The sequence below is a fragment of the Tigriopus californicus genome, chromosome 2 (genome assembly GCF_007210705.1).
Source record: "Tigriopus californicus strain San Diego chromosome 2, Tcal_SD_v2.1, whole genome shotgun sequence".
NCBI lineage: Eukaryota > Metazoa > Arthropoda > Copepoda > Harpacticoida > Harpacticidae > Tigriopus > Tigriopus californicus.
Genome location: NC_081441.1, coordinates 5,835,066 through 5,847,379, shown reverse-complemented (window position 1 = coordinate 5,847,379; position 12,314 = coordinate 5,835,066). Strand labels below are relative to the sequence as shown.

General features: G+C 42.5%; 1 protein-coding gene and 1 long non-coding RNA gene across 2 annotated transcripts in view; both read right to left on the bottom strand.

Moving 5' to 3' along the window:
• The window catches only part of LOC131890514 (uncharacterized), a 3,500-nt gene extending 1,256 nt beyond the window's left edge, over positions 1 to 2,244 (bottom strand). Inside the window, exon 1 of the long non-coding RNA XR_009374319.1 lies at positions 1,750 to 2,244. This is a non-coding gene — a long non-coding RNA (uncharacterized LOC131890514). The remainder of the gene's footprint in view (positions 1 to 1,749) is intronic.
• Positions 2,245 to 4,629: 2,385 nt separating this feature from the next.
• On the bottom strand, positions 4,630 to 10,488 carry LOC131890504 (uncharacterized). Its single transcript, XM_059239861.1, has 4 exons — positions 10,064 to 10,488; positions 5,132 to 5,413; positions 4,924 to 5,036; positions 4,630 to 4,843 (listed from the first exon to the last, which is right to left on the bottom strand). The coding sequence occupies exons 1-4, from the start codon at positions 10,145 to 10,147 to the stop codon at positions 4,630 to 4,632; spliced, it is 693 nt and encodes a 230-aa protein (XP_059095844.1). The 5' UTR covers positions 10,148 to 10,488.
• Between the last annotated feature and the right edge of the window lie 1,826 nt (positions 10,489 to 12,314).

Genomic DNA, 12,314 nt, shown 5'->3' with positions numbered 1-12,314 from the left:
TATGCAGGACTTAAGAAATTATGGTTTTAAATACAAAGTAGTTTGTTTAAAAGTACATTATACATTTTTTAACCACACATGAGTATGTCAACAAAAACAAACTTGATCGCTCAATTTCAAAGAATCACCCTCTTTACGGTTACAATTTCGTCTCGGTAACTTCCCGTTTATCCCAACCGTGTCTACGTCATCAAGTGGGATGATAAGTTGTGTTTTTCTGCAATACTCGTGAGTAGGTTATAAAAGCTGGCTTGTCATTTCCTTTTCAGGCTCACATTTTGTCTTTCATTTCCAAATCCTAACAAATTTGTTGCACCAGGTGAACAATTTTATCTCAGTTCTTATCTAGTATTTGATTTTATTTCTTCATTGATGAGTTCTGAGCTGGATGCAGATTGATGGGCAAAACCTGTTCCGGAATACATGAAGAGCGGTCAGGAGAATTCATGAGTATCAATCGTTAGTCTCTTGAGTGATCTGTGATTGTAACATTGTTACCGTGAATACATGAAATGCAAATGTCGTAGCGACGGTTTTTTCCATTCTTGACTAATGGATCGTTCGAAGACGCCTTGAAAGATCCAAAGATTGGGATGACTTTGGTAGATCAGGAATAAATGGAACGGGCATTGGTCTCAAGTTCCATGCAGGGAATACCTGTGGAGAAAAAAAATGTTTGAAGAAAATAGCCGTTTAAACTCGCTCCCAAGAATAAATTGAAAGTATGCACACAAAGGCGGCTCATTTCTCATGTTAATCAACTATTTTAAGGCGGCTATCGTGGTTCTTTGATAACTTAAAACGTATTTTTCCTCGACCTCTCTCGTGGCTCATGAGCAGGGCTCAAAATAGCAAGCGAATAAAGTGCTCAAGAAAGCACTGCAATGTGATTAAATAAGGTATCAAAAGTACAAACTACGTTTACAAGTGGTTCGTAATTCCGAACAAGAAAGGTACGTACGGCCGTCCTTAAAAGTGCTCATTGAGGATGAGAAGGGTCAAATCTCGTTTGCCTCGTAGGAGGGCTTAGCAGAAAAATCCTTTTTATTATAAAGCAACTGTATTCATTCAATTAAATTTTTCGTGCTTGATTGTCCTTGGCGCGAGGAGGTAGAGGAGATAAAAGGGACTATTCATAAACTGTTTAGAGTAAAGGATCTTTAACATAGTGTTGCTGAGTGTAACCGACGACCACATTGAATGGATTGCCGATGTTTCTAACCTACAGCTCGAAACTGATATTTCCAACCTTAGCTGATCACGTTTCAACAGGGTTTCAAAATTTATCCTTTCTACTTAGGTCAAATTCTATATTCAAATCCATTAAGTGCTGTCCAAATCATTCAGGATTTTTTGCCAACAGCTTTTTAACCAAACAATAATAAATAATTAATTTGCTCTTCTTATAACTCTATTCATCAGGCAGTCATCATGACGACTGGCTGAGTTCTGTTCCAAATTATTTTCTGTTGAATTCTGGATTTGGGTCACAAATTCTAGGACTCAGGTCTCAAGTCGTAAATTTGTTAAATAAGAAACTGTCGATGAATCTGCATTATCTTCATATAAACAAGCAATACTTTTCATTCTTTCCGCCAAAAACCAAATTTTCTAAAGAAGTGTTTCTTTTTGCTTTGGGGGCTGAAATATCATGGCAACCCGTAGCCTTGCTTTGCATAATCACAAATCGCCAATTGCTAATAGCCCATCCGGCATCCACCTCGTGATCCTGATCAGTATCAGACTTACGATGACAATCAAATCTTGGTTCCTAGTTTCTTCGTAGTATTAGTCGTATTCATTCCGTCCGAATACGTGGCATGTGCGAACATACGGATGTGTTGAATGGGTGTGTGAGTAGGGTCCTTGAGGGAGTACGTTGTTTTCAGGAATTGTTTTTCGCATCAGTCCCAATCGTCTATATCAAATCAGGTTTGGGGTCGGCTCGTTTTAGTATTGGATCGCCCGCTACTAGTGATAATAACAAATTTAACAATTAAGGTGACTTCATGAGAGAACGCTTAGAGTGTTTCATGTGAGGTCAATTCATTAGATCATGACTTATCAGACCCAAATAAATCGAAGACACACCAGACATCGTCGCGCATTTCAACTCATCTACTTTGGAGTGCTTACTCTTTTTTTTCATTTACCTCAGAGTGACGAATTGGTTTCAAAAGCCCCGCCATGACTCATGCCATTTATTTTGTTGTGGATTGGCGTTCAAGCCGGATCTAGAAGTCAGAAAAATTTATGATTTGGAGAACTTTACATATTACTACTACCTTCAAGCTTAGATTTGTATGCAACTCAAAACGGAGCTGGCCAATGCTCCACACAGAAGGTGAAGGACGTCAATGAAAGACGGGCAGAGTTTCACCAAAATGAACAGACTTTGCTTCTATTCTCACAGATCATAATACGCTCGGTACCATACATTCGATCTCTCATGCTAAACGTCCACGCTTCTGCTGAACGACTCGTAAGCTTGACACCCATTCAGAATTCAACGTAAGTCCTACAGCGCCAATTCAGAAAATGGTCTGTTTCGATGTATACTGATGATCACGACGGACAAAAGAAGCGAAGAGAATTACTTGAATGCTCGTTAGTTCATCATACGTCCGTCGCACATGCAAATCTGGCGATGCACCTTGATCATGGATCGAGATCACAGAGTTGCTGGACCAGATATCGGCTATTGGTGTCTTGACACGTTACCTCTGGATATATGTTTTTGACACAGGTATCGGGTGTCCTCTTCGGATAGTTAATTCCGCTGACCGCGGTCTCTGAGACGCTGGACGGACCAGCACTGTGTGTCAAATGTCGGCATAGTTGATAGACTTATGGTCTGGCTATCAAGATCGGGGACGCCTCCTCGCTCGCCCCCGAGTCCAAGCTGGTAAAGGCAGGATTTACGTGCCTGAAATTAATAATCGCGAATTCCGTGCGGAACCTGTTGGTTCGACACTGGGACAACCTTGTCGGGAAGTCGATCACGGGAAGTGCCGTCAATATACCCCGACCTAGTCGTTTGTAAACACCACCGTGGGTTTCGGATTCTGGATCCTGGGTACACGGGAACCTCGTATCGATCAAATTCACCCGAAATCACGAATAACTCTGGCCTACCTGGAAAATTGCCGGATCGGACAGACACGTTTCTACCAGTAAGACGCATTTCAATAATCAACCGAACTTCCTTGCCCACAACAATCATAATTCGGAGGATAGAACAAATATGTCAGCCCAGGGGATTGTTTACCCGGCAGTAGTTTCCATTCACGTAGACCAGGGAAAGGAGTGAGATGTGTACCATTGTTTTGCTCTCTCCGTAAAAGGAGTATTTCCTAAATCATGATACATATTATTCTAAGTTACTACCCCGGCCTTTCGTTCCTCCATGAACGAACAGCTCATGACCTCCGAAAGATTCCTCCTCGTCAGGCAGCATCACGCCCTACAAGTGCGACGCCCATCGGCGCGTTGTGATGGTGTTGCTGAACATGCCAACAGACTCGGAAAGCTAGTCAGAGTGAATCTGGTCCGAGCGTGGAGATGTTCGAGAGCAGGGTTCCGAGGCTTTGGAGGTAGGCCCTCGAGGCATCACCGGGTTAATTGACTCGCTCGCGGGTCGAACACTCTCCGAAGGGAGCGCCGGAATTCCATCCCAATTGTTAGAACGGCTGCAGACTTCCCTTGGGTAAAAAATGCGACGCCGAAGCGTAACGGAACATACTTATGCCTTGAAGCATTGCAATGAGACGCCGGATTTTGCATTAAGGATGAAAACTCTTGTAATGCTGCTGTGTTGGAGGATTGTCTATTGGCATGATTGAGCATTGAGCTTATCGTCTTCGTTTCGAAGAGCAGCCTTTTCGAGTGACCTTCGTTCCACTTCTTCGCTGACACAGAACACGTGACGGCAGACAGCATGAACAGCACGAATATCAAAAGGACAAAGAACAGGACCCCAAACACGAGGCACAGCCAGAAAAGCCATCCTTCCGTCAGATCACACGATTGGGCCTTCAAGTCCGAAGAGCAGAAAGGGGCCGCTGAATACCGATGACACCTCGGTTGGAACCAATAATGCATTGGTAGAGTTACCCCGTTGCCGAGGAATCGAGGCAGGGGATATCCATTTTTTGATGTTACCTGTCTCTTGGCCTGGCTCCAAGACAAACACCGAGTAAGAAGCCATGAGGGCACCATCCTCGGAGTCGAGCACGAGGGCATCGGCTTGGGGCTCGGCCAAGGAGCGAGCCTCGGGAATGGATTCCTCGCAATCAATCGCGTTGCAGGGGCCTGAAAATGTGACAGGACAGACGTTCAAATTGGGGAGGACAGACATGCACAGCGGCGCGTCACCCAGCACGCCGACACCACGCACTTTGCAACCAAGACATCGCATTGGAAATGGACCCGGTTGCTTTGAGGAAATTTGAACATCCGAGTAGAGTCTGGCCTCGGCCAAGCCCTGGAGTTTGCTGTACTTGAAATCTGACATGAGGCTCGAATCGGGACAACCTCTCTCGTCCACTAATTGTACTGTGTTGTTGCTATCGCTGAATGAAGCATCGCTTGACCTACATGCAAATTTGCCTAACAGAAAGGCGTCAAAACTCAATTAGAAAAGTGCAAGCACCTAATACGAAATAAGCGGTCGTATGGGCACACAATTTGCTTCATTCTCCTCATGGAGGGAGACGGACTTAACGTACCGTCCGGGCGAGAAAAATGGGCGCGAATTCGATACGGCCGACCGTAGGTCACCTGGTCCACGGCCTTATCATGAACAGAATCCATGAGCTCTAAGTTGACCACCGAGGTCTCGTTCCTGTAATAGAGAAATAGAGAAAACTCGGCTGTTTTTCATCACTGACTGATGAGATTCGGCAGACATGACTTAAAGTTTACCTGGTATTTTGAAAACCCGCCTTGCCGCAAGTGATCATGTAAAATTTATCTTTGGCAGTTTGCAGCGTCTTGTGGACCCGAATCGCAATAGCGATGCTATATTCGTCCGATTCCTGAAGTAGACGAATGGATATCATTGATACAAATGGAATGAGTTTGGACACCATACTGAATGAATGCACTCTCATATTGAGTGGGTATTACTGACCTTGTGCATAAATACACCGCAATAGTTTTGATCCTCTTTCTCGGCTAACATGTTGACTCTTAAAAAAGTGACTTTGCTATTTTCACCGTATCCGAAGCATCGTGGGATTTTGATGTCGCGCGATTGAACCACTCCGACAAAGTTGGACAAAGTCTCGACCTTGATGGTCATCTGACCCGCTTTGCACGTGGCCGTTACGATGGGCGAGAAAATGGAGCCGGCAGTCGTGTCAATGGCCACTTCAGCCCCCAATGTGCCCACGAACCAGCCGAGGGCCCAGACCTAGGTCGGAATAGAATCAGGAATCCATTAGTCAGAAAAACCTATCTCAAAATCAAGGGATCTAGAAGCGACGAAAAAAAAAGCCCCCTATTTTAGAGAGCCTCTCTCACAACGAGGAACTTTTCATTGATCTCAAGCCACTTCAGAGCTTTGGGCTTTTGTGGTTGAGGCGGGAAGAATGGGAAATAGGAATTTCTAGCTGGCTGTGCTGCAATTGAAAGTGAGACCGTTTCCATGGACGACTTTGAATAGTTGAAAGAGAATTCCAAAAAAAGGCACCATCTCTCATGTAAAGTTTGGGCGTCCGTCCCAATTTGGTCGAGCCAAAGCACCATTTAGCGTTCAAGCCTCATACAAGCCATACACGCTAGTATGAGCCTTTTTAAGAAAATCAATACAGTTCAATCCTACGATGTTGGCGGAGTTGTACTTTCGTCAGAATCTTTCAATTCAATCTTGGAATGATTCCATGAAGAGGATGTAAATTGTCACTCCCGGAGCAGATCCCAAAAACTTACCAGGTTAATGCACATTTTAGTTGTCATTGGCGTAGCTTCACATAGGAGGTAGAGGCTTGAAAATGGGTTCTAAATTAAAAGAGGCATTTCTCGTCACCAATATCCATTCATGGCAATTGATGGTATAGAGACCAATATTTTGTCTAGATATTCGTCCCAAAGTCGGTCAACTAGGTTGGTTTAGATAAATAACATTTATCCAGATCATTAGTCGTTTCTCAATAAAAGGAACAAAATATATTTAAAAGAATGGGTCAACAAATAAAAAAAATATATAATGTTTAGAATATATATCTATTTTGATTTTTTAATGTATTAGAACGTTTTTTTTGGTTAAGGTATCAAACGAGTAAATTAGCTTACATTGTGATATCGATTTTGCTCTTGTAAAGAATAGACCGTAAGAAAACTGGTGTGTTGGTTTTGGGGTAAATCTTTTTCGCTCTTATTTGAAATTGCCTTTGAATACATTTCAAAAGTAACAATCTTCGATAACATTCAATTAAACATTTCAGATATTTTCCAAAAAATTACCCTGTTTTATTAATAGTTAGTGGAGGTGGTATGGTGCTATAGTGGTAGTGTCAGTATTAGATAGTTTGGCTTTTTCTGGAGCAAGTATTTAAGTATTTCACGTCTAAAACTTACTTGTTTTCCTAATCTCGACTAATTTTAGTTGATGGTTTGCAAGAATCACACAAAAAGTCAAGATAGACCAACAGCATTAGAGATTATCAAGTGTATAAGGCTCCCCTGTTGGAAACCTGCGTCTTAAGTCATGGAAATGTGGAGAATTGTGGAACTTGATGCAACATACTCAATCAAGCTAAAGGAAGATTTCCTGCTTGACAACTTGACTCTGAACCTGGTCTTGTAGTCCTAAGGAATTTGATGGAGGAGATGCAAGCGCTAAAACAATGCAACTACTACTAGATTTGAAACCACAGCCGCCTTCAATTTTGTTAAGAGTAAGCCCAATTTATTAGCCGTGATCAGGCTACATTGTATGAGAATATCCCAAAAAATCTCTGAAGATTGCCCACGAACGTCTCGAAATCTCTAAAAGTCCGTGGATTGTCTTAAAAGCTTCAAGTTTCCTCGGTTGTCAAGAGAAAAACGAAAAAAGGAACGAGTCCTTTATGTTGGTTTTGGGTCGGTATAGTTACATCATTTCAAAATGTTATCTGATTTATAATGGGATTTTGAAACAACGAAACGAATTACTGCACAAATTTCTTTGATCGTAATTTTAATACTACTGCCCTGCATTTGTTCGGCATTCATTTTTTTGGTTTGCCACCGATTCAAATTGAAAAAGGACATTCGGAGCCCATCGATGGATGACCTTATTGCCTATGGAAGCAATTTTAATCAGAAAGAAATAAGACGACCAATATTGCTGATATTAAGCTGAATCAATGTTTCTTTCCATCCGAAGCGTTTTAGTTTCCCAAGTAAACTTCAACGTAACAAAAGGTTATTTTCTTAAACTTTAATTTTGATGCATCAAATGCATTTGGATAATAAATGAGTGGTTTCTGTAAGAGTTGGACTTGTTCAGCAGTAAATTCAGAATTGGATGCACTTGTCATTGCTGAGATGATCTCAAAGTAACTTCAGTGGACGTCATGTTTATACTCAAAACGTGTTTCTCTGTTGGCTTGAAAGGTGTTGATTGAAATTTTTCCCCAAGCTCATTCCCGGTAGTTCCAACTGTTCTCGACCCTGACCTCTGGCCTAGACACAACAACTCTTTCAGGCTTATCTCGAGCAAACTGGTTTGCGATTTCCTGATCAGGAGATCTGTTGTTGCATCTGAATGGCGCGGAAGACATGCACTTGGAGTATTGGCCCCTTCATTCCATCGCCCATGTACTCTAGAGATCATTCGCACCAAAGGGACTGGAACTTGATGGGTGCCAATCTTTTTTGTAGGCCATATCCATCTTATGGTCTGTCTCCAGACTAATGATGAACGAATTTGGGGCGGGTTTCTAGATTCTACGTCGTTAAAAATCCAATTCGAGCGAGGGGTCTTCTACTTCGTACCCGGCAACAATGATCCGTTGTCGTTGATTACTATACCCAGCCTTCGGACCCAAAGGCCCGATCTCTGGATGCTTTTTCCGACACGCAACTTGCATCTCGTCGGAATCTGTGTTGAACATCTTTGGAACCCAACGAGATCCAACGCCATGGATTCAATTCGTGGAATGAATCTTTGCACATGTACGAACGTACCTACCTACCAAACAGCGTACGTACGTACGTACGTGCGTGTACGTATAACAGATTCGTAGGTAGGTACGTACTGAGTTGGCGGTGCAAATGTCATTACTGTCAGGGCAAAGAGCCAACTTTGAATCCTTGAACTCCTGATTCTGCCTCCTGCCCTGAGCGATGATACGCAAGCTCGAAATGGACCGAATTACAATTTGGCAATGTCATCCTTGTCATTGTCACACCTTCTGTGGAATTAAGGACTCAAGTGTCGGGCGACAATGGACTTGCTTGGTCCGGTGTCGACATGTGTGGGTCAAAGTGAAGTGCTAATTCAACCTACTGGGAATAAAATTGAGAATGCCTTTGCCCCTGTTTTTTTTCTATTACGGCTGATTTCCCTCAAGTTCCGTCAAGCATGATGAATCAATCGGGTGAGGAACATCTAACATAAAGATGGCCATTGTTTCGTAAACTAGTGTTGTAACCGACAGAGAAGAGACTAATAATAACATCAGTCAGGAAAGGGATCTCAATTTCGAACTACGCTTGATAGTAGCGCAAAAAATTAAATGAGTCAATAAACAATCAGAAAAGCAAAAGCAAAAGGCAAGAAAACGTTGATGCAAAAGCAAAAGGCAAGAAAATGTTGATGTTTTTGGGCGATTGTGGTGAGTCCCCCAATGTGTTGTTATGTTGTTTGAGCTCACCCAATAACCAGACAAGAAGTTCTATTTGGCAAAGNAAAGTGATCTCAATTTCGAACTACGCTTGATAGTAGCGCAAAAAATTAGATGAGTTTAGTAATAAACAATCAGAAAAGTAAAAGCAAAAGGCAAGAAAACGTTGATGTTTTTGGGCGATTGTGGTGAGTCCCCCAATGTGTTGTTATGTTGTTTGAGCTCACCCAATAACCAGACAAGAAGTTCTATTTGGCAAAGCAATATTGCGCTGATCATTATGGCACAAGAGTTCTTGGCTAAGTAGATGATTCTCCATCGGTTGAGAAAAAATTCCGAGAACGACGACTTTGTTAACTTTAACGAGAATTGCTGGTTGCTGCCACTGCAGTGTCAAAGACTCGGATGATTTGGGTGATGAGGCATCGATCGAGATTCTCCCGGCCAACTTTTCACATTATCAAAATATCTTGTGTCAGATTGTCGTCAACGACTTCCGCGACATCCTTGACAACTGCGTTTTAATACCGATAGTTTTCAACAAGATCTTGATTGTTGAAAAAGAAATCGGTCTGGTCCTTGAAGAAAATTACCACCGTCTGAGGAAAACTCACCAAAAGAGTATGTAGAGGAGATGGTAAACCCCAATTTTTTTTGTCTTATTTGCAGGACATTCGAAAATATATGACGATTTCTGACATTCAATTTCTCGCATCGCGGCAAATTTGTGTCCATTTTGCCTCGTCAATTTTGCAGCAAAACGAGGGACAGATCAAGATTGGTTCAAGGCTTTCCGAGACTAGAAACACACACACGTACGGTATATACGGTACATACATGCCGATATACCAATTTGGCGGATTGGTGGGTTGGAAAATTGATTGAGTGTCATTTTAGGCAATTTATCCAATTTCGAGAGGAGGCGACGAATCAGCAAATCTGACACATCCACTCCTACAAAAGCGAGCTAAATTCCCCCGTTTAACTTGAGAGGATCGCAAGAATTTGCCATTTGTAGATCACAGCCAGAAAAGGTGGCCAAATGCTATCCAACCAAGGCGAGGAATCGTAATGGTCGAACTCCATCTCAGCTTGGAAAAGGCCATTGGGTACACAATATTGATCAAATCATCTAATTAACGGATCTAATATGAGCATCATAAGCTATTATGAAGAAATATAGAGAGCAACAACCCCCCTCAAGAGATAGTACTGGTTCTAGTCAAACTCACCCAAGACAGCAAGAGGTAGGAGGATGTGAGGCTCATGCCATTATATTTTGTTCCCATCCAACACGTGGAGACAGCTTTGGTCATGATGGCCTTGAACTTCTCCCAAGGGATCGAGAAGACTGGCACTCATGGAGACACAAAGCTGAACGAAGAGGAGTCCCCCAATCGATCACAACCGATGAACATGGTAATGGCAATGATCGTGGCACCCAACGAACGAACACGAAGAAGATGGGGTTGAAAATCAGCTGGGATACCTATTATAGTCACCCCACACTATTTCAGTCCTTGCCACTATTTTGGTGCATTACTTCTGGACATAGATTCTGGACGACAACTTGGAGCACAAAATGAATCTACAACTCTTCCAACTCGTGGTTGCTATTGTTGTACGTCTCGGTACATTCATGAAGTTATGCTACAATTGTTCAAGTGCGTGTGCGCAGGTTACGCGTAAAAAAGTGAAGGAATTGAAGCACGTGTGTGCTCGAATGAACGAATGTATTGAACAGGGGTGGTGCTCTAGGTATGAAGTGTAGCAGTTTCCGCTCCCGGCCAGCTGTCTCCGTATTCCGATAGAGGGAATATTGTGGAATGGATGGTTGTTGTTGTTGTTGTTGATGCTGCTTCGATGATCGAACCACCTCTGGATTCGTGCTTATCGTAATAGCACAATAATTGTTATAGTGGTAAAGGCAATCATCAAGGCATACTGAGAAGGAAGTGACTGGCCATCGCTTACTTGAACAACTTTCAGTGTCAGGTACAAGTATCTCGTAGCGTCATTGCTTCGTTATTTCATACGAAAAAATGAGGGGGTTAATCAAATCCCTTTGAAATCTTGGCAGAGTACGTACAAATATACAGTCAATGGGAAGTTTGATCTGTGTTCTCGTTTTGGTTAAAAAGAGAGGCCAGGCCAATGCGAGCTTACACATGGCCTCTTCATTGGATGCATTTTCCTGCGACCAATCGCAATCATTGAATGGCTTGATGGACCGAAAACTGTCTAATTGTCGTTGCTCGATTTGTCAGTGATGCACGAGAACGGACAATTTTCAGCTGCATTGTTTTTTTCCTAAATCACATTGGAAGACTCGTAATCGGAAAATGAAAATGATTCAACACTTGCCTTAAACACTCATGGCGGTTGAGTGTAAAAGTAAGGGGGGGGGTCTTTTTTGGCACTCATCTTCAAAGTGAAGTTGGCCTTGAAGTGAAGTTCATTTATCCATTGTCTCAAGTCTTCCCTGCTTCGAGACAAGTAGTCGTTGGAGTGTTAAACCACACAGGACATCATCACCCATGGCACAGACTGGCATGTAGCGTACATGAGGATCGAAGTTCCTATACATTGTACGTCAAAAGAATACGGCAATGCTAAGTGCGCATCTGAGTGCCTGAAAACATCCTTCCAGAGATCCTCTTAGGCCTTGTCACAATCCACACAACATTCAAACGGGGACTTTTAACCGTGTTCAATGAACACGACAGGAGCGGCAAGACCACAAAACCCTCGAGTCTATTTTCCAATATTCACGCCGAATTCCACTGGCTGTACCTATATTTATCTATGGATTTAGACAAGCCTTGAGATGCAATGGGAGCAAGCTAATGATCCAGACACTCCATAATGAGTTGTGGTCAATTTGGAGGACAGTGCGAAAACCTGAGTGGTTAGCAGAAGAGATCTCGACCAAATATAGCATCCTAAATCATTGCTCTCAGTCTAAGCCTAAACATCCATTCTTAAGTAAGGTTTTGATGATCGAAACCATTCCGCGTTAAGCTGTTTATGTACTATAAATACTCGTACATTCAATTCAAATTGAATGCCAACTTCGTTTTGACATGACTTGCGTCCCTTTTCTGGAGCAGAACACAAAAAGCTCGAATGGAAACGGATATACTTTGTGCAAATTCGGTACGCATTTGAACTTTCAGAAACTAGCATCTCCTTTGCTGTGCGGCGCCATTGAGTTAGATAGGGCTTGTTCTTCTGTGTTCAAAGCCGATGTCAGTTCGAGGAAGACAATCCTGATATCCTCCCAACGACGAATCATTCAAGGATTCGCGCCAAGTATTTTTGAAACCCTTCTTCGTCACTGATCTGTGCGTAAATTTAATAATGGCCCATCAGGCCATTTTGTATTTTCGCTTCAAGTTAGACTTTGTGAAAGCTCGTTAAGTATCTAAGAAAATCAGATAATGCATCTTTGAAATTCGGAGCTCTTTCTTAAATTTTATCAAG

Bases quoted from the DNA above. Each gene is read 5' to 3' on its own strand.
- LOC131890504 (XM_059239861.1), bottom strand. From the start codon at position 10,147: ATGACCAAAGCTGTCTCCACGTGTTGGATGGGAACAAAATATAATGGC. The intron at 5,414-10,063 runs GTGAGTTTGACT...ATTCCGACCTAG, and splicing joins CCTACCTCTTGCTGTCTTGG to GTCTGGGCCCTCGGCTGGTT. The intron at 4,844-4,923 runs GTAAACTTTAAG...TCTCTATTACAG, and splicing joins GCGGGTTTTCAAAATACCAG to GAACGAGACCTCGGTGGTCA.